General features: G+C 41.8%; 1 protein-coding gene across 8 annotated transcripts in view; it reads left to right on the top strand.

Moving 5' to 3' along the window:
* Positions 1-22,593, top strand: part of PHACTR1 (phosphatase and actin regulator 1) — a 297,967-nt gene that overhangs the window by 144,837 nt on the left and 130,537 nt on the right. The window contains exon 1 of one of the 8 annotated variants that reach the window (XM_088169401.1): positions 12,403-12,657. The exons of the other annotated variants lie outside the window; for them this stretch is intronic. Within the exon in view, the coding sequence (XP_088025527.1) occupies positions 12,405-12,657 (253 nt within the window). The 5' untranslated portion in view covers positions 12,403-12,404. Of the gene's footprint in view, positions 1-12,402; positions 12,658-22,593 lie in introns of those variants that run through there. 8 annotated transcript variants of the gene reach the window in all.

Genomic DNA, 22,593 nt, shown 5'->3' with positions numbered 1-22,593 from the left:
CATTTCCTCCTGTGCCATCGAAAGCTAGAATCCCTTTGTCTCTCTTTAAAAAGTTGTGCTTTTTTCTTCCTAGCCATGAAGAGACTGCCTTCCACCTCCTCTCTCAGATGCCTTGATTTAATATTACTTGGTTGTACGTCAATAAGCACATTCCTGCCTTGGAGGCATTCACAGCTCCAGAAATCCTAGTCCTAAACTCCACACTTCATATCATTGTAATTACTTTAACTCTGGTACAATTGTCAAAATACAAAATCTAATTGTATGGACAGTGCATGCTAGAATGGGAAGCTGATGACTGGTTAACCTCCCATTCACTGTCCTCTACACCACTGGTTTTGTACTAGTCCTCTGGACTTGAGGAAATTGGTGTTGAAAAGGTTTGCAAAGGTTATTCAACATGATTATACTGCTGCAAATGCCAAATGTTGTCCCATTGCACAGACTCAAAGTAGAACATGCAGCAGAGTATCATTGCTTAGTAGTGTGCTTGATGAAGCGCTGTAGCACATGGAATTTTAAATCCATGCTAAATCAATGACAGTGATGGACTACATCAGTATAACCTCACTGATGGGTCAGGTCATTGCAGTTTCTTTGGGGGTCTCTGTGTATTAGCTCTCTGTATTTTTTCTTTGTTTTATTTTTTTTCTCCTTCTAGATTCAACTAAATTTCCTAGATTCTTTCTCTTCTCCAGCTTCTCTACCTCTTTTTGTCCCTTAACAGTCTCTGTTGGCCAGAACTTCTAATCTCATCTCATGTATTTATTTACTATTCCCAAATGTAAAAAATAGAGAATTCATAATTCTGAATTCCCAAAAAATTTCAGGAGAGGATCTGAACTACAAGTTGTGACCTGGAAACCCCAGTGCTGCTTTGACAGTGACCCAGTAGAAGAGGAGTTGACCATTGTGTAAAGATAATGTTGTTTATAGCCCTTGCTAGAAATCCAGAAGCTGACGCCATTCCTTGATACTAAGACGCCTTCTCTTTCTCACCGGGGAGACTTGTGAGAGCAAAAGCAGACTCTTGAAAGATGCTGATTAACATGGTGGCTAGTAAAGGGCACCTTATGTTCTTTGCTTCTTTATATAGACTGCAGTTTTGCCCAACAGGCACTGTGCAGTTTCGAAATGCCCAGGCAAGAAGAACTGGTTCATAATTGAACATAGATTCAAATAAAGCTCCAGCACATCATTTCTGTAAAGCATTGGACAAACAATGCCATCTTTCTCTTTTTCATATTTAAATAGTACTTTTACAGTTTTATCTACTGGAATTGTAACCTTTTCAAAGACAGGCTGTTCGAACAGTACCTTGTTTAAAGCCCTGCCTCATGCAAGTGGAGGTGCTTATTGCAGATAATTACTTATGAATAAGCCTTTGTCCCAAATAGCTTACAAGGAACCAAGCTCATTCCACAAAACCTGATGAAATAAATCAGATGGCATTCATGTTCAGTTGGTACTGACTTGACCTGAATTCAACCTGTCTGATATAAAGATGAAAATCTTTCCATATCATTATAAAGCCGCTTCAACCATTCAGCATCTCTAATTGCTCACTTCATTATCCCCTAGCTAAGCATCAGGCCCATTATTCATGATAGCTTTATAATAAGCTACTTCATTCTCTGGAACCCATATTCTTTGTTTTCTCACCTTCTCTCCCTTTTAAGTCTTGCTTTGGTCAGAAGAACAAGAGAAAGAGCAAAGCGAAGACTTGCTCCCCATTAACAGTCCCTGCATTTCCAATTGAAGGCCAGATTGGCCTCAAAGAATTCGTGTTCCTCTCCTGTGTGCAGCTGCAGCTAGTGCCCTGTATTGTCAGGGCTGGTAGCCTTTTCATTTCCCCCTCAGCATGTTTCTGTGCAGACATCAAAAGCATGATGCCTCAGGCAGGCAGAGCAGTCCTTTGTCATTTAACACATTGCATTTCCCAGGATAGCTGTTTTCTGGCAACCAGATTGTGGGGGTGGCATTCCTTCAGATGGAGGTGGCTAGGAACGGATGGAGGAACCTTTATCAGAAAGATTACAAGGTATAACTACAAAATACACATAATTCTCTATTTCTCGAAACAGCTAGAAAAATGGCAAAGTATGGCCAGGGGAAAAAAAATAGTGCCTTGGTATGAAAAGCTTATTTGCAGTTATAGTGCATGAAATCTCTCAAGAAGGAAAGCTGCAGGTTCCATGAGGAAGAAGGCCAAACGGCTTCTCTGGAGAAAACTGAAAAGCTGTGTATATTCCTATGAACACAACTCTTCAAGTACTGCCTATGAACACTAAGTTCCTAGTTGTGCATGGTGATGTAAGGAACATAGATGTGTTTTACCTCTTAGTGTACGTTTTGGTGATGTATTTCCAGCAAAAACCCAGAAAGTGATTGAAAACTTGCATCTGCTATTGGCCTCATGATGCACTTAGAGCTTTCCTAAAGTCTTGAACCAACAAAGTCTTGATGCCAGGATGCTTTAAGCCCAGAGGATGACTGCTCTAGAGGAAACTTGAAGATCATTAGGACAAAGAGTCTGTTAAAATGTCAGAGTACATTGTATACTGCAGTACTAAGCTCTGCTGGGGCCCCTTGGAATTTTTGTAATGCAAAGTAATAAAAAAGATCTGCAGTGGGTTTTACCACTATTTTGCTGCATTTAGTCCACTGTGAATGAAACGTGTATTGTACTGCAGTCCTTCTAGTTCGGCCTTCAGTCATATTCTTCTCTGGTTTGAACCTCTGGGAAAGTGAAATCCTGCCCTTTGTCCTGCCTATGTTCCCTGGAGACTTAGGTTTTGACAGATAGACATCATGGATCATACAGGTGAAGCAGTTGAATCTATAAAACCTCCAAAAATTAGTATATATTAGGAGTAAGTTTTTATTTCTTGTGAATAACCTAACCTACATGATGGCTAAGATTTTGAAGAGTACTACAGGTATGTTGTTATATATTATGGCAATGCATCACTGAAAAAGCTCAATTAGATTTTAGTTGTTAGTATTTCCTGCTTTTATAAAAGCCCCTAAGAAACTACTAAAATCTAGGCGGGGTATTGAGGCTTTAACCAATGGGCAGATATTAAAGAGCTTGTCAAGATTCACATTAAAATATGTTCCAGGATTTCAGCAAAACTGATTATACAGCTGTTTCTTCAGATCCTTTAGCACACCTCAGCTTCTTTGTGTTGACTGCTATTCAAGGTTTTAAAGAGGTAAACAATGCTCAATATGGCTTTTTGTCAGCAAGACCTGTCTGTTGTCTGTTGGTGTTGTAAAGCCTCATTGTGTTAAACTCTGGGGACAGTGGGAGAATGATGACCTGGGATTGATGAAAAGCCAAACTTCTCCCTCCTTGCTTGTGCTTCACACCAGTCCACAGCAGCAACTAAGGGATAGGGGTCTGATGATGAAAAATGACTGGCCCATAGTAAGCAGGGACTGAAAAGAGGAGAATAAGAACCTTTTTTCTCTCTGCTTCTTTTTGGAGAAAATAAACAGTTCCTCATGCAAGTTTCTGTACTGTTCAGAGGACTCTATGTTTATGCCAAAGGAGGAAAGACTGAAAAAGATGCTCGTGATAATGTTAGAAGCTTCTTGCTTCACTTCAGCACTGCTAGCTCACTGGGTAATATGTATAGAAACTGTGTGCTATTCCTAGGGATTTGTGTTGTCTTAATTTCTAATTTGAGAAAAATGTGAGCACTTATTGAAGTGAGGTGATTGACAGTATGTGCTGCTGTCAGGTTCAGCGGAGGCAGATGCTTATGAAAGCTTCCCCCTATAGCTTTGCCAGCATTTGTACCTTAATCAGCCTTTGCAGCTGCCTCAGAACTCTTGGTTCCTGTGTTACTGCAAAGCTTTCAGTGCTTTTCAGTGGTGGGGAAGCCCCTGAAGGTTGGGAGGGTCTGTTGTTTCAAGGTCACCCTGGAAGTTTAGGGAGGTGTTCACAGGTTTCCTGATCTCTCATTTCATTCTCCTTCCCTTTAACTTCTTTCTCTTCTGGCTGAACCTTACTTCCCCTCATCTCAATCCCAGTTGATTCTGCCTGCTTGCCTGTTCATTTGTACCTCTGTTAGATCTCATGAACCTCCCAGCTCAGCCTCTCATCCTCTGTCTGAGCTTGGTCAGAGTTTGACTTTACCGAACTTGCTGTGTGACTTTCCCCATGCCTCCATCCTCCAAAGCTTTTGTATTTTGTGACTTTCTCAGATTGCTTTAAACACACTGGTACTGGAAATCACAGGAACCATAGTGAGCTGAAAAACAAATGAAAACTTTTTAGTTTTGTATGGCTGCCCCAGTGGCACACAGGAAACATGGCAAGTCCTAGGCCATTGACCTGGAAAGCTTCGGTAAGATTCTGTAACTGTGTTACTGCAAATGAGCTCTTTGGGGCCAAGTCTGCCAAACCTATTCTTCTTCATTTGCTGTTTTCTTTTCTATGTGAAAGTGTTCCCTAAATGAATGTGCTTCATGCACAGTCATATCCCTGACCTTCAAGTAAACTGTTCTGAACTGCAAGCAACAGACTTAATATGAGTCATTTATAAAGGAAAAAAATCCAGTCATCCCTATTATGTGCTGATTGTAACTTTGTCTGCTGTAGGCTGGTGGCCTCAGTAGCCAGTAGAGAGTTTCTGAGATAATAACTATCTATTTAATTGCTTGGAAATAAATCTTTTGGTCCATCTAGCAATTTCAAGCTACATTTTTACTTACATTGGATGTATTACTTCAACAAAGATTCCTGCAGTGTGATCCTTCTCCATAATTTTGACCTGGGAAGCAACTTTTATAAGTAAGGATTATCAGCCAGGAGTGTTAGTCTGTACATTCTTGGGGAAGCCATGCTATTTGATATGATCAGGAATTAATTTGATTAGTTATGTAGACAGAAATACGAGGGCAGTTTGTGCTGAGAGCAATGCTTGTGCAAACTGATTGACTTCACTGCAATTGCCTGTGATGGGAAGTTCAGTTTGACCTATTTTCTTAAATTCTGCTTAAAGCTAGATGACTCAGACCTTTCTGGAGCCAGGGCAGACAGAGCACTGTGTATGGCTCAGTCGTTGAGGGGTTTTGACAGGAAGTCCTAGACTTCTGCGATTTTGTGATATTCATGTCTGTCCTGCACACTCTCAAAGGGATAGAGATTCAGGATATCTCAAGTGGCAGTTCTAGAAAGACTGATGTTTTCTCAGGTGTCTGAAGTTGATCACCCAGGATTTCCAGGCACTAGCAATGAAAAGTAGATTTTTTTTCGGTATTATTTATTTTGTTCTTACCTTGAGATATGTAATTCTTGAGAAAACATGGAGAAAAACATAATGGCATTCTGAAAGATTATGACCTGCTTTACTGAGTTTTCTTTGCATTCAAGAACGTCCAGAAAAGGTTGTTCCAAGTCATAAGTTTATCACAGTAGAGCCTTTCTAGGTTCCACCAAGTTTCAAGTTTCTCTATTGGATATTGTAAATCCAGGGCTTCTGCTGTATTTTCCTTGTTATTTTAAGTGAAACACTTGATCTTGTCCAAATTAAGGTTCTTATGAAACAACTGTAATGCACAGCTCTGGAACCCTCCTGTTGCCTTCTTTACTTTGCTTTTCAAACATGTAGTTTTACTTGGAGCCAACAAAACCGTAAGTGCCTGGTTTTCTATATCTGTAGGAAGCAGTATAAAACTAACTCATGATGTGGGAGCAGTTCTGCCTGTTTGTCAGCCAAAGGTGACCAGTGCTTGACTTTATTTACTCTAGAGGCTTGGACTCCTCCTCTTGACCTCCTCCCTCCCTTTTTGCTGTCTAGGAGCATTTGTGACAAGAATAAGTCATATTCAGATTTTTTCCCCCAAGGGCTTGCTAGACACGCAGGTACACACAGGCACACCGACTTCTCCCCCTGCTGTGCTTTTTTTAGCAGGCTGTGGGGGAACAGAACCCTGTGAGGAATTATAAATACAGCCTGATACCTGACTGTGGGTTTAGTTTGGTGAGGTTTTTAAAAATATTTTTCTGCAGATATATATAAGACAGCTCTGGGTTTGATGGAAGAAATGCAGAAGGTGGAGAGCTGCTTCTTTATTTGTCCACAGAAAGGAAAATGAATTTTGGGGTGGTGTGGTGAGTTAAAATCCAGGGTATATCATATTTTATTCTCTCAGTGTCAAGCAGGGAGCAAGGAAGCTGATGCGATGATGTGAGTCTTCAAGTCACCAGTGCTGTTGAGTTTGGTATGTGTTAAGGTGTGCAGCTAATGTCATGGAAAAATTCCAATTAACTTGAATAAGCACAGGGTCAGGCCCGTATTTTATAGTGAATCTTACTAGTAGAGTCTATTCCCACAGTTCCAAACTGGGGAAAAGTAATTATCAGTGTCAGGCTGCAGTCTATATGCTCACATCAACACTGAATACGGTCCTTCCTAAATGGAATTATTAAATTGGCCATGCAGGACTTAATTCAGATTCTTCCTTGGTTTCAGTCTCATAATTGCAGTGAGGTTTTTGGAACCACTTTTTGTTAACATCAAGATGGCAGCTATATCAAACTCTGAATTTACATCATGTAGGGGTGCTACCAAGTTCCAATTCATGCCTCTGCTCTATCTATGTCTATTGTCAAGGCAAAAAAGGTTTCCATTCCTCTGAAAGTTATGCAGGATGTGCAATGTGCTCCAAACCGATCATAAAACTGTAGGGCATGCCACATTCAAAATCAAATACAAAAATTGAGAGTGGATTTTCTAAGATGGGAGGTAATGACCTTGTTAGGACTGTAGTGACTAATGGCTCTACTGATAGGACTTGCAGGAAGCTTTGCTACAGCAAGAGCTTCAGCTGTAGTTTCAGCATAACTACATTGTCATCCTTTCAGCATCATCTAATGCTAATGGTTGCTTGCTCAGCTGTTTTAGAACTCCAGACCCCACATTTGTTCATTGCTGATGTTTACCCTTAGCTTCATCAGGCCTTTGAGCATTGATTGCACATAGATGTTTGGGCATTCAAATGGCAGCTCAGCAACTTTCCATCTGTCCTGCTAGGTAGGGTGACATCTTCCTTTTTATCCTTAGAAGGCCTTTCCCTTCAGTAGTTCTTCACTTTTGCAGCAAACAGGTGTTCCTAAGCTTATGTGTTTTTTATGTGTAACCTTTTCTGTTCACTTTAATCACACCATATGGCATCACATTGAAATAAAGCAGGGCTTCTCCTAAATAAGGAGAGAACTCCATCATGGCAAAGCATGTGCACAGGATGTGGAGAGCCCTGCAGGTAGAGTAAGAATGAGACGTGTGATGCTTCAGCAGTATTGCTGAATGTAGGAAAGCCAGGAAGGGGCATTTTCTTTCCTTTTGTCTTCCTTCAGTTTGCTTTTGTTTGTGCAGCACTCATCACCTGGCTCTCTTGGGCTGAAGACTGCCAGGAGTAGCTGGGATTGTTGCTTAAGAATGTGTTTATAGCTGCAAAACTAAAAAGGTCATATTCTATTTTGGCCTGCTGGAGTCTCAGGTTGATTTTCCCTCCTCCTTGCCCTCCTATTTTTGCTGATGTGCCATGTAGTAAGCAGAATTACTGTCAGCCTAGCACCCTGGAGTCCCTGCCATGGCCCAGAGTCTTCCCACTGCAGTAACTGCCTGGCAAACAGGAAATATTTGGGTAGCCAGGTTTGAGTTGTGCTTTGCAATTAGAAAGATTCCCCACCTGGCAACAAACTCCTTTGACAAATGTCAGCTGTCCTGAGGTGGTTTTGAGGACATATTTTAGATAGTAAATTGAAGATGTTACCAAAGGAACTACTATGCTAGGGGCTGATTCCTGTGTTGTAGTCAGTGATCAAATTGTACACATTGCCCTCTTTACTCCAAGCTGATCAGTTTGTATCACTGTGTGTAGCACAACATTGATATATGCATTAATCACCAGAGTGGCTGGTAATTAATTTATCTTTTATCTCTTTTTTATTCTCACTGAGATGTTTAGTACCATTAGCAGAGGAGATAGGAAGGAAAGCAAAATATTTATAAAAACCTGCCAAGTACTGGGGCATCCCTGTAAAAACATTACTGCCTAAGTAGACTGCAAAACATGAATCATGGTGTTTTGGTTAGAAAGACTAAACAGCTGAGAAGAAGTGATGCCTTGTTGGACTTGCATTTGTCTAGAATTTTCACATGGACAGTGCCGTAGCTTCTTCAGGGGAACACTACAGCTCTCCAAGACAACATTTGTATTGAAGAAACAAGGATCAGAGGCTTCCACACAATTTCTCTTGTCCACCTATTTGTGCTGGAAGAGAGAGGCTGTCCAGCCCACATGGAAATCTCCATGTTGTTCAGCTGAGGGCTGTAAGGCACACTTCCTGACTGGCATTTTGCACAATGACACCGCTTAGAGAAAGAAACCAGAGGGAATCTTCTTTTCTGTGGAGTGCAGAAGGCAGCTGAAGATGTGCCTGCTCTTTGAGGGTACAGTGTCCCAAAAAGACTCTTAGCCAAGTGATCTCTGACATGGGAAGACATGATGAAAGGGGGAAGCGAAGAGTATGACAATGTCAATCCTCAGAGATTTTGATGCAGGTAAGAACCGATATCTCAGTAGTCATCTGTTTAAAGAGGATGCTGCTTCCATTTCTTTTTTATTGACAATGACACTGGCACTCTCCTTAATGGCAAAGGCTGCAGGGGTGAAAGAACTGAAGGTACAAATTTTTTTCCCAAGTTTACAGAAGAAGCAAATGTGAGCAGGGAATAGGATGCAAGTTTGTTGATTCACTGTCAAATAATGAATTACCTGACATCCTGTTCATTGATTTTTGTTGTCCACTGTGCAATCAAATTATGCCAAGGTTTGTAGCCGTGTACTAAGGTAGTGAAAGAGTTATTAGACTTCTTTTTTACTTATCTTTAAAAAGGCAAAGCAAGTCCTTTTCTGCAGGACTACCGTAGTACATTTATTTTACATTATTTGTCCTGGAACTGATTAGCAGCAGCAGCTTTCACCATAATTAAACAGATCATAATTAAACATATTTTTGTTTTATGAGCTGTGGCAAATTCAGATTCTCTGTAAGGCAGCTCTTAGGAATGAAGGCAATTTGCACGTTATAGCAAAGAGCATGTTACAGGAGACATACCAGCAGATGGCTTCGGGGCCTGTTTGCATTCAAAATACATAGCACCTGGAAGCAAAAATGGGCTGGGCTTTCTCCGTGTTAATTTGGGGTTCTTATTTACCAGTTATTTAATTCCCAATCATCCACAAACATGTCAGAGCAGCTGGGCTTCCGCAATCTCCTGGGATCTGCTTGTAAAACTCAGTCCACTCTGGTAGTGTTTGCTGGTTCTTTCACAGAATGGAGTATATGTGAGGCTGGACTAGAATGTAGGTGATAATCTTCTGGTCTCTGCCTGAGAAAGAAGTTTCTTCTGTCCATCTCTAGAAGTTGAGTTGGGCAGATAATACCAGAGTCAGTAAAAATGCAGTGTTTGGATATGAAGTCTCTTTTCAGATCCAAGTTTAATTTTATGGCTTTAGAATCAAATGAATTGCAAGAGGAGGGATAAATACTGTTGAAATAAAACCAAGTGAAACAAAAAAACTAAGTCTGGAGTGAGGGAACTGTTTGGGCTAAGCCTGATGTAACATGTTTTTCCTGTTCCCCCTCTCATTTTGCTATAAAAAGTAAGTCTCTGTATTTGAAAAGTCTGATTGTATTCTCTCTGTGATCTACAAACACCTTCAGAGAAACTTAGATTATGATTTCATAAAATTTGTCTGAGAAACAGAAACATCAGCATCACTGTTCTTTAAGCAAGGAGCTGGGTTATCAAGAGGTTGTCAATAAATTGTCTGAGGTCTCAGAGGGAGGTTGCAAAAGACTGATTACTTGACCCAGTTTTTCATGTTAGAAGTCTTAGCCAATTCCTTAACTACAAGACCATTTGCCTTACAAGACCAGCTCTGCTGGTCTTCAGGTCTTCTGAATGTATGACTGTTTTTTTTTCTTAAGACAGGTGAGGCACAGCACCCCAAAACTGCCCTGGAACAACAGATACAATATACCAGTTTTGAGTTCAGCCTGCATTTCATTAACACTCATATTTCCCAGATTCAAGGAAGCTGACATTTGAATGTGCTTTTCTCTCCTGACCCATTTCCATAATGCAGCAGTACTGAGTACTAGTGACAGCTGTGAACTCTAAGCAAGTTCAGAAGGTGAATTATGATCATGTCTTCTGCTCACCTAATTATTTTCTGAATCACAACCAAACTGAAGGTGTTCTCAAAGGCAATGAATAAGTTAGAGGGAATTCCACTGCGAGTGTCTGAACTGCTGTCTGACTGCTGGGGGAATCAAACTTCTCAGCCTTTACTTTCCAAATGTGTAACATAGCAAACAGCATCTCAGCATCAAGCCTTCAAAGGGATGGCTTTTCAGTGCATTAACTCAGAACTACACACTACGCACGTTTGGGGAATTCACCTGCTTATTCCTGAATAATAGTGCATTCCCTGTTCTCCTACCACTTATATGAAATGGGTAGGAATTTTAGATGAGCAACACATGCAAAATCAAGTCGTTTGGGGCAATATATCACCTGAGGTGACTGACTCTATTCAGCATAAACCCACATACATAGCCCAGTGTGTATGATGCTTGTGTGGCTCGGTGACCAGTATAATTCTGCTGAAAGCCTGTTTCAATCTGTATTTCTGTGAGATCTGATAGCACCTAGGCTGATTTGTGAACTCTGCTGAGAAAAGTAAAGGCTTGCATTTGGTTTCAGCTCCCAGGAGTGCCAGGTGAGAAGTCAGACCTGCATCAGAATGATGCAGAACAAGTAGGTCAGCAGTTTCATTGTATGCATCTTCTGTGTGCCTCTGTGTGTGTGTGTGTGTGTGTGTATGTGTGCGTGTGCATGAACTTGACAAAATGGAAAACCATGGCACTGGATCCTTAAGTTTCTGCTCTGTCTTCTTTAGGCAAAAGCGTCACTGACTGTTTCATGTGTAGTTGAAGAGAAGCAAGGCTGTTTTGTCCTCATGTTGCAGTAAAACATGGGACAACAATATGTGAAAATGGTAAAGAATTGCAGAATGAGTGGATTTCTTCTAACAGTGAGTGAGGGCTTTGGCTAAAAATAAGAAGAATGGTGTTATTCTTTGCCATGTTTCATCTGCCCCAATTGCACTCTCTGTGCTTAGTGCCTGCCAAACTGAGAGCTTGCTGAAGATTTAAAGAACCAGCACTCACATTCCTGTAATAGCAGCCAGAATAGCTGAGGTTATCATCTCTTCTTCAGGCTTTCTTTCCCAGAGCTTGCAAGAAGCAAGCATCTTCACCCTCACTCCTCTCATTCTGTGTGTCACAAGCACTGTCCTGAGCTGCTGCTTCGGCAGGTTGGGAAGCTTGGGTTGTTTACCATGCCGTGAAAACACGCAGCATTTTGGGGGCAGCTGGACGGCAAGGGATTGACAGCGTGTCTGGCTGGGGATTATAATCCCTTTCAGGCAGGGGGAGTTTTGGAAATGCGGGCAGCCTGGAGTGATTAGGCTGTTCTCTGGAGCAGCTGCAGCTATGGGCAGGAGGCAAGGGAGACAAAGAAGTTCACCGCCCAGATAAGCAGTCACAAGCTGTGGGTCAGCCTTTGCCGCGGAGGAGCAGTGCGCCTCCTGGGCCGAAGTCACCAGGCAGTGCCAGCCATTGTCCACGGCCGCCCTCTTAAGCCCTGCACGAGCCGGACCAAGCACCTTATCTGGCTTTTATAAGAAGCAAAGGGGGAAAAAAATCAAGAATGAAAAGCGGGTGTGGTTTGGTTTTGCTGGGGCAGCTGAAGCGGAGTGCCCCTGTGCCCCCGTGAGTCGCAGGCGACGGTGGAGAGCCGGGGAGGAGGGTTTGCAGCCCGGTGCCGGACAGTTCTTTGTGTGTACATCATCAATTCCGCGGGACGGGCTGCGCTGCCGTCCCTGTTGCCGTGTTCTCCAGGCCTGGCTCAGCCGGGCTGTGCCCGCCATCCTGCAGGGCCGCGGCCCGGGGCGCTGGGGGCCTGCGGGGACGGAGGAGGGCGTGGGAGAAGGGAATGCAGCGGGAGAGGGAGGCGAAGGGAGGCTCTGCCTCCGGGGTGTTCGCAGGCGGCAAGGTAGCCAAAGGTGTGCCAGGCTCCGCCGTGCCGCCAAATGTGTCCGGCTCCCGCGGCTAAGGGAGAGGCTCGGAGCCGGGACACGCTGAGCATCCTCCAGCCCAGCCCGGGGGATTGGTTAAGGAGCGGGGTCGCAGAGGGCAGGCAGCAAGGCTCAGGCAGCGCTTCTGCCTGCTCTGCCTCCCGCCTCCCCCTCTCCCCCAGCCCTCCCCTTCATCCCTGTTGTGTGTGGCAGCTAAGCACCGAGGCGAGCGGGAGCGGATGGCGGACTGCACGCACGCCAGGCAGCCTGGGATGCTGGCTTTTCCTTCTGCTGGCTGCAGGCAGGGCTCGGTTTCAGGCATGAGTGGAGAGAAACCTAAAAAGAAAGCTTTCTATCTAGTGAGGATGAAGCCACTGAAGGAGCCCACCAGCAGCACTAACAACAATGTCTCGTTTGTGATACAGTATCACATAGGCAAGGAGATCAAACACATTTGCAGCAACTGCAGTCGCGGGGAGGAAGCCCGTGACGGTGAGTGCTGAGATCCTGTGGGTGTAGGAGCGAGGCAGGGGAGCGCGTGTGCTTGCTTGGGGGGTGCGCGGACATGTGTGCGCTCCCGTCGGAGCCTGGGATGCTCGGCTTGCTCCTCCACAGATCCCAGGGAAAGAGGAAAGCAGGCGCGGGAGGAATGCGCTGGGCATTGATTCAGCCTGTCGATCAGGGAGATGCCAAAAGGGACAGGTCCCTTCATTTGCCACAGAAGCTTTGTGCTAACAGTTAAGGCACCAACTCTTCTCTTTTTTTTTTCCGTTCCCTTTTCCCCCAGTTGCTGTAGAAATTGCTGTTTGTATTGATTGTGTTTTGTTCCCATTCCTATGAATTTTAGATCAGGCTTTTTTGCCTTGATACATGAACTTTTTCCTTGTGCTGCAGTAGAGTTTGCTTGACTCAACTGAGTATCTGGAAGGTCTGGTTTATCGGGAATACCTCTAGTGTGATTTTCATCGTGCTGTCAAATGCATGGGGAAAATTGTATTTTTATTGGAATTAATATAGTGCTCTTCAGAGAACTGTTCTCATCCCTTCCCCCTCTCCTTTCGGGACTGAGCAAAACCTCTAGAGGGTATTCAGAGAGTGACGGTATAATCAATCACAGGTGTTGCTACAGGTAAGTATACGCTTTTTATGTTTCTAGGAATGCAAATGTTTGAAGGCAACAATGACAAATTCTTTGGACTTTGCCAAAGTCAGCAATTAGGAGAAGCTGAGAACTAGGAGCAGCATACAAGCATTCAGGCAAAAAATAGCCTCACAGATGTTACACCACATTCTTGTTCAATGTTGTATTACTTTGCTTTGCTGTGTGGATTTGCATGTTACTTAGGGCTAAAGGCACTCGGCTTAGGTCCCTATTAACTCATGTGGTATACAGATCTCATTTTTTGAAGGTCAGGGAAAGACTTTTTGATTACAAATGTGAATTTGAAATTGTTATTGTTTTCTGAGCTGAGGTTCTTAGTAGTTGTTGGCACTTCATTTTTCAGCTTTTGTCATTAAGGTTAGCATTATTACTGTTATTAATAATAATAGTTTAATTAACCAACTCTGCTTTCATTTGCTCTATGCAAAATAAAAAATATTATTTGAGATCTCATGGTTCTTTGTCAACCACAGGTCTGCAGTTTAACAAAGTAACCATGGTTTTGCTAATGTCTCTTCAGAATTAGCATACTGCTGTGTGATTGTAGTTTCTTTGATTAAAAAGCAGCTAAAGCTGAACGGAATTGCTTTTGGTGAAAAGGGAGAAGAGAGCCTGAGAAGCCTGGAAACCCACAGTGGGTTAAGCACTCTTTCTGCTTGTGCCACTACAGCTGAAGGAAGAATCTGATGAATACTATGTAAATTGTTGAGTTTCCTTTCCTGTTATGTGCTGCTATTGACAGCAAGCCCCGCAGATATTAAAGGAAGTGCTATGTCCAGCAGTAGTACTTATTTTACACTATTAGTGTAGTTTATTTATCCTTAAAAGCAAATGAAGCCATTTATAAAAATATGCTTTCCTAGATTAATTGAATTGACCTAAAACTTAATTGCATCAACATCTTTTGCTGGGATTTTTTTGGAACCTTGTACTTGAAATCTTAGCACAGTAAGAAAAGAATATGCTTTCTTCCCTTTTGAGGCACGCATGTACACATGGATGCATATGAATGTATAACTCCAGTTACTTGTACCTCTTAGCAGAGTAATAGGTTTGTATTTTAGAGGTTTGCTTCCTTTTCTGTGTTTGGTTATTTAGCTTCAAACCATTAGATACTCCGAGGGCAGGGTATCCCTCTTGCAGGAGCTAATCTAGTAACCCTAGAGAGGCAAAGCATAGAGCAGAGAGGCTCCCAGCCAGCAGGTTTCCAGAGCATGTCATCGATCTGGTTTTGCCCCCTCTTTCTGTGGGGTGGGATTTCATTCTGCCTCATGCAAATGATTTTTAACATCATCATTTTAAAAGTAACTTATACCAGTACAGCCTTAATCTTTTCTTTCCCACCAGCATGCACAGCTATGAGTTTCTTTCAGAAAGTAAAGAAACTGTAGTCCCAGCTACATGAGTGCCTGGAGACACTCACTGATGTGACTCTGACACATTTTTTAGCATTGAAAAATACCAGAGTTGTTTTTTTCTTTTTCCTGGTGAATACCAATTCTAGACCTTTTGGTGTTTGGAAGGAAAGCATGATATAATGAATTGAAATTACTGAAATTATGGTCGTGTAGGACAGATCAGGTAAAAATCTGTGACCAGCTCAGACAGAGAAACCTGTCGAGATCTCAAGATGTCCGTGCATCCTCACAGTTTGCACATCCTAAAGAGCACTAAGAAAGGGGACCACTTACTACTTTTTATAAGGGAAATGCACAGCACTTTGCAATGTGAGCACCCCCACCCTCCTATTCAAATTTTGTATAGTTTATATATGGCCTTGCAGGCCTGTAGCTGCTCTAGTGTACCCACATGTCATGTGTGGACCCTGTGACCTGAACAACTATTGTATTTGTGGGAACCATGTACAAAGACTAGGATTCAGTCCCTGTGCTGTAGGCAGATCAGTTTGATACATTGATTTAATGCTGAAATATCCTTCAAATCCAGTTATGAGTCCCAGATTCTAGTCATTGTCTTACTCTATATTTTCATTGTTCTACTACTCTAGGAGAAGGAAAAATTATGCTGAAACTGAGGGAAATCCCACAAAGACCACCAGCTAATCTAGCAAATGTTGTGACTAGGAGAATACTAAAAGAGATAGCCATGAAACTGAAGGAAAAGATGGAAGCAGGTACTGAGTCATAGGATATCTTGGAAGGGAGGTCATGTAATTTGGAGAGAAGTCAGTGAAGGAATTTGGTGATGCAGATGGGCTCACTGAAGTAGGGGTAAAAGGAGTTGGTGTGGATGCAGCATTTTGATGAGGTAAAAAATAAGAATTGAGGAGCTCAAAGAGAAGGCAGGAGGCTACAGTAATAAGATGAACGTGGGAGATGCTTTAACCATGGGACTGAAAAGAATGGAAATATTTAATGTTAATTTAGTTGCAAAGTAGGAAACAATTATAGAGGGAGGTCTGTAAAAGCACCAATACTGAAAAGTTGGGTGACAGAATAACAGAAACAGTGTTGAAAATGGAGTGGCAAAACTGTACATGAGTGAAGAATGAGGTACTCAGGACAGGATGCCAGAGAGGCAATCAGATATGGTGGACTTAACCACGAGGGAGAGGTCAAGTGAAGAGAGATATGAGTCACCTCTAGGAATACAGGAGCAATCAGAGTTGAGCTCTGAATGTTGAGGGTTGTGAGAGTCGTGTTGGGAGAAGCAGAATGGTGAAGAGTTGTAAAAGTCCCAAGAAAAAACATAGAAGAATTGAGGAGACAACACAAGTTGTTCCAGAATCATGAAGAGGAATGAAAATGCTTTCTGAACATAAATGTGGAGAAGTGACTGATAACCCAGTAGAGCAGAAGGAGCTAGAACTACAAGAGATCAAGGTGCACTGCGATGCTAAACATCTCCTGGTATGTACAGAGCACTTCTCAGTGTGCTGATTTTGGTGGTCTCTCTGAGGACTGTGATAGCTCTGGGTCATAGCAGATGACATGACTGATGAACAGCAGTAGTCAGAGAAACAAGTAAAGGAAGATGCTTGGCTGGTTTTTATTTATTTTATATTGAAAACTGGCTGCAAATCTCAGTGTCCTACTGAATTCTGAGCCTGGCTCTGGAACATGCTTTAGACACATCTCTGCTTCAGTGTGGCTAGAAAAAACTCTAGAGACTTCAAAGACACCCAGAGATGACCTAACAGAAAGAGAGAGTGGAACAACTGAAGTTCAATACTTTCGATTTTTATGCAGAGGACCTGACAAGAAAACTTAAGTGGAAAACAGTTAACTTAAGAGTGTATTGGAAGAGGAGGAATTCACAGAGCAAAGTGGGGTTTTTATCACTGACTAATGAAGGTTCTCAGCTCAAAGGTTCTCTGCAGAGTACCTCTGGGCAACTTCAGGCATGTCTATCATGTATCACTCTTTTCCCCAGCTCCTTGCCTGTAAGATAGAGATAGTGGGATTTCCTTCCACTTGCCTGCTGGTCTGTAAATAGATTATGAGTCCCTTAGTGGAGAGGGGGAGGAAAGGACTGTCTCTTGCTTTTTGCATTCCTAGTGCCAAGGACTTTGGAGCTCGAGGTTTTTAGGGTCTTTAGGTTCAAGTGTAATGGAAGTACAAATATTAAGAATGAACATACCCAAAAGGTTTCATTCAGAGCTGATATTCAGTCTATTTTTTACGTGCTCCTGTACTTCATGGTTTTGCTATATAAGCAGAAGTTATTCTAAGATCTTATATATGCCTGAAAATCAGCGTGGACTGAGATATTGTTGCCGTAGGAATTCCAGCAATTGTTTGTCTGCTACTGCCTATGTTCTAGAGCTTCCAGATAAATATATTTTCCAAATAGAAAAGGGGAGGGTTGTGTATGGGGTCTTATGTATATGTGTGTGTATGCATGTGTGATTCCCACCTGGAATGGAAGACTTATTTCTTTTAACCAGGAACTTTGAGAACATTTGCTTTAGCATCACTTAAGAGATTGTCTCCGAGGTGTATTGCTTCCCACAAAAGTAATTACTAAATTAAATAGTTATCTTCTAGACAAACTGTAAGGCCTGCAAGAGATGTGTATAGAAATAAGTTTTACTTCACTAATTCTCACATTATTTCAGACAGTTAACTGCTTCTCCATTACCATCTGCAGAGTGAGCACAGTATGTTCCTATGAGGCATTGCAGTCTTTTACAGTGGTACCTGTCAAAAATCGTAAAATATTTTGGAGTGAAAAAAATTAGACTACATGGAATGGAAAAAGTAGGTAAAAAACAGTGTACCTGGTCCTGTTGTGAAGCGTGGGAAGCTGAAAAACATGTTTGAGGTTTGAACAGCTGATACAATTATGCAATGGGTGTCTTTACTCCCTGAGAGATAGTTACCATAAAGAAAGAGGCAGAGGGGGAAAGGCATAGGCTTCATTGTAGAGTGAAATATGTCTCCTTTGCAGAACAGATCATAGAACCAAATTGGTTTATTATTGCCAGTTGAACTCTGTAGTATTTGATTTGGGTGAATATGGTGCTATGCTAGAGAAAGTTGATGAGATCAAGCAAAGATGCTCCACATCCCAACAGGTTGCTGATGACCTGCTGGCACACTTTGTTTCCACCAGCATTACTTTCTGCTCTGGAAGATACAAGCCCTTGATGTTTTGCATGATGAGCATAAATGTGCCTTTCAGGAAGAAGGTGTGATGCCTACTTATGGTGACTTCCAGATGGCAAAAGCCCAAGGGCATGATCCTTTACTAAGGAGTGGAGGGGGCAAAGTCCCAGCACTCTGCTCCCAGCACTTTGTCTTGCACACTGGGAACTAACAAAAACTCATCAGTAACCTGTGGGTTTGACCTGAGACTAGAGACTAATGGGGATCTATTAGTGCTGCTGCAGATGGGCATGGCCTGCAGGCAGGGAAGAGAGTGGGGAGGAAGAGAAGAGGAACAAAAAGGTCCATTTAGGCTGTAAGAGGCCGTCCCCTTGGCTTACACATTTGCCAAGACTAGCAAATTAGAGTGGCTAAGCTTTGGTATGTGAGACTTTCCTTAAACACTGGCAATTCTTTCAGTTGGCTAGTCTGCAGCTGAAGAAAAGTGATGGGGGAAGAGAGGAAGGGACATTTATGTCCCAAAATAAAGCTAAAGAAATATCATGAAGCTGGGAGCAGGTCATTTAACTGCTGACATGCATCTATGTAGTGACTAACTCATATCCTGTTAAACTGCCTGTAGCAAAAGCTGCTGGCCACAAAATAAGTCAGTTGTGTACCATTCCAGGTGACACTGTGCTGGCAATAGGAAATTCATGGCCAAGTTTGCATGGCTGTCACCCAGCAGAGCTCCAAGCTTACTTTGAAGTGCCCTGGAAGATGTCTTGTCCAAAATTGCAATATAATTTACATTAGCAGAAATGGTAGGAAAAACACAGGTAGCAAGCAAGGTCTTCACTTTGATAAATTAGATAGTATGAGGAGAAAAAGTATACACAAGCTTGGGTCAAGCTTATGCAAGCAGATGACTAAGTTCTTTGTTTTCCAGTGAAAACTCCTGTGTCCTTACAGGGGAAATGTTTGCCACCTTTTCTGGGAATTCTGTATACCTGTGTCGTTGATTTGAGGAGTATTAGGAACAAAACCAATAAAGACGATGGAATTGGTCACGATGGCTCAGCACCTCCTCATTTTTATTGCACAGTGCTGACATAATGACATGGATAAGAAGACACCTCAATTCTTTGGGTCTTTAGAGAGCAGACAGCTTGTCTGATTCAGTTCTGTCTCATTTTATTGCTTTCTCCTCTTTCCAATGCTGTAACTCAGTTGTCATCTTTTGATAGCATTTTACCATCCTGCTTTCTATCTGAGAACCAAGTTAAAGTCTTGGTATATGTAAGCTTCTTAAATGGAAAGATTGGGGCAACACCAAACACACAATAAAAAATCATTTCCTTGTTGGAATTTCAAAAAAGCAGTTAAAATGTCATCAAGTATGATGAAAGCAATACAGTGGTTTTCCTGTATTTAACAGTAATTATATGTTCTGAGTGTTTGTTGCCATCTTGATTAATATGCCTGGTTTTGATTCTTCTATATCAAGTTACATATATCAGAAAAATAATACAGATCTGTTTGATAAACCATAAAAGGCCACAGCTTTTCCATGTGTAAAGTATGGAGGCAATTTGTAGAAAAGGGTCAAGATGTGGATGGTGGCATAGATCATGGAGGGGCATGTTCTTGTTGCACACTTATTATGAGAGCACTTCCAACCACCTGGTATCAAACTGGCTGAGTAAGTTTGGCTTTCTGTGCCTTTTTTTACATCCACCACACCTATGTCCTATTCTATTCTCTGGTCCTTGCCCAGGTGGGCAGCTTCTTCACTTACTTGCTTAGAGCTATTTCTCTTAGAAGGTGATTTGCTCATTTGGCTTCTTAGTTTTTTGAAACGTGCAGTTCTTTAGAAAAAAATGGGATAGATGGAAGTACTTCACTTTACAACCATTATTGGAATTTTACTCATTAATGTTGTCACTGCCTGTCAAAGCTAAACAGCAGAGAAATACTGGGTATGTAGGGAAGAGATCAGAAGACTCAGTACTCTACCATGTGATATCTCTCCCTTTCTTCTCTTTTTTTTGCCTTTTCTTTATATATCATATCATATCATTAAAAGCAGCAGAGTTCATTTATGGGCTCCTTGACTGATGAGCAAAACCTGTCTTTTTTGAGTATACTGTTGTATTTATGACATTTTCATTAATTTCTGCTCCCTCAGCAGAGGACGTAGGCTTTCTATATCAATTTTTGTATTGTTAGATTTTGTTTCTTGTTCTGTTTCAGTGAGTGGTAGTAAATGTATAGCTATTCCTTTGTATCCTCTAAGATCTTCTTGTTTGTAATCAGGCAATACCAAATTTGACTTCCTGTCGTTGACACCTTACTCAGCCCACAATTAGCCAGTCTAATAACAGTATAAGTATGTGCAGTACCGTCTTGCTAACAGACTGCCAGGATGTCTAAGATTTATTGGATATATTTGTAGTCTCTTTAATGGATCATGCCAGGTCTCACACACCTTCCCAAATCCATTAGCCAAACCCCAACATCAGGGGACTGGTGTAACTGAAGGGCAGCACCAGAGTGTCCAGTGGTTAAGCCAGCTTTGTCTGTGTGTTTCAGTGCCTTAGCAACTGGATGGTACTGTGATGTTTGCTGTTATCTAAATGAATGCAGCAAAGCTGCAAAGGGGTGATGTTGGGACACACTTGGAGGCCCTGTTTTTCCTTTGTGACTCTGATTTGTACACTTCTCAGAAAATAATGGTGTTCTTGCCATCCCTGTGACGTGAAAAACTGTCCTCTTGCTGGTTTTTTGCTCTTGTGAAGTGACATGAATCTTCACTGGTCTGTTGCTTTTAGTCTCCTTGTCTCAAAAAGGATTGGTGGACAGGAATAAGATGATGTTTGATCATGCCACTGTCGTCTCTCACTAACTTTTGTGGCTTTTGGTTGGGCTTACTGAAGATGAGTCAAATCTAGCAGTGCCTTTGCCTTTGAATGAGACTCTTAGATTCAAAAGATGAGTTATTTCTGTTGCTCTGAGAAACAATGAGCACGTGGTATTATTTAAATCAAAGATAAAATCAGCCACTGTAATATCACCTGCTGCATCTACTTTGGAACCACTAGACATAGCATTCTGTCTTGGTAATGTGCAGGCTACCCTGCCTGAAACATGTCCAAAATCACAGTGCTCATCAGCCAACATTAAGCTGTGCTGTTGAAAGAGCCCTCATGGACAAGCAGTGTTCCTCCCTGAAAGGAAGCTCTGCATCCCAAGTGAGAGAAACCACAAATGAGAGATGGCCAGATCAAACTGACAGCCTCTGCATATTTCCTCTGCATAGACAGTGGAAATTTTTAAGGTCTGAAGATATGACTCAGGAATAAAAGACAAACATTTCCCCAGCCTTCCCCAATGCCCCCCTCCCTTCCCCAAAAGTAAAATTGTGTCCAAAATGTCCAAAGAGAAGAGGAGGGCAGGTCTCTGCATATTTATGATTTATAGTGTCCTAGTCAGAACATAAACTGGGGCAAGAGACCTGCAGGCTTCAAACCCTTGGTTTGCGTAACTTGGTTTGTTATTACTGTGCCCCTTTCTTTGCCCCTAACCAGAAGTATTCAGTCTTCATGACTTACTGAATTTCCGAATCTCAAGTGTTGCAATTTAGGATGTACAGCCTTGTGCAGGGAGAGCCCAGCGTATATATTGATAGGGTCATTTTGAAAGGACGTAAGGTATACTTCAGATCTTCCTTTTCCTTCCTCCTGCCCTGAGCTGTGCAGCCTAAGGCTAAGATGACAGGTTTAGTGCTGCAGTTCAGTAGACACCCTCCCATGTCACTACTTAGGAGAAGGAGCTTTCCCTCTGTCATCTTTTGCATGACATCTTTCAGGCTATTAGTCTAATGGCTTTGTGCAATAGAAGTGCAGGGAATAAAATTAAAATGGATCCAATTGTTTAATTTATCTTGGGAGATTTAAGTAAAGAGAATGATTTTTATTTCACCTTGCCTCCTAAGAGAAGCTGATTATCTGTTTGAAAAAAACAGAGACTACTAGTATTTTAAATTTTCTGGAAGTACGGAAGTGTAATGACGGAAATACTGAAACTGTCAAGTCATGGCAAGAAACAAGAGTCTAAATTTTATTAGAAATTTTGATAACTATTTTTTATCTTCAGTTGTAGGCTAAGGAATGTTCAGCTGCAACACAATTAGTGTTATCTTGGTGTTAGTTATCCTTTTAATACAGATTCAAGAATAAACAGATAGAAATGGTAAGCAGACTTGAATGCATTGGAGGTCTTAGGATAAATAATTAGAATACTCATTAACTACATTCTGATAGATGAGCCAGGCCTGGAAATGTCACTGTCATCTATTGTATCCACAGTCTGTGTATTAGCAAGTTTCTCAAAAGTATTGATGATCCATACATTCACATCCATACAGACTTAGACATGGTCCCTAATGTCAGCAGTCTATGTCATAAGAATTATGGCACCAGCTTTTTGTCTCTTTACCCCAGGCACTAGGTGCAGTTGCTTTGATGTTTCCAATATTCTGACACTATCTGAAACTCTATGTGTGCAGCTCCAATGTTATTTTTAACATGGAGACTCTATCACCCTTGCTTTTGGTAAAGTAAGTAAATAAATAAAATAAATAGAAATGTTATTTCTTCTGTGTCATCTGAAATTGAACTCGTATAAAGAGTATGTGTGTCATGCTGCTGTAGTGCTTTA

The sequence above is a fragment of the Sturnus vulgaris genome, chromosome 1 (assembly GCF_052056855.1).
Source record: "Sturnus vulgaris isolate bStuVul1 chromosome 1, bStuVul1.hap1, whole genome shotgun sequence".
NCBI classification, from domain to species: Eukaryota; Metazoa; Chordata; class Aves; order Passeriformes; family Sturnidae; genus Sturnus; species Sturnus vulgaris.
The sequence above is the reverse complement of the archived record's forward strand: the minus strand, read 5'-3'. Positions and strand labels throughout refer to the sequence as shown.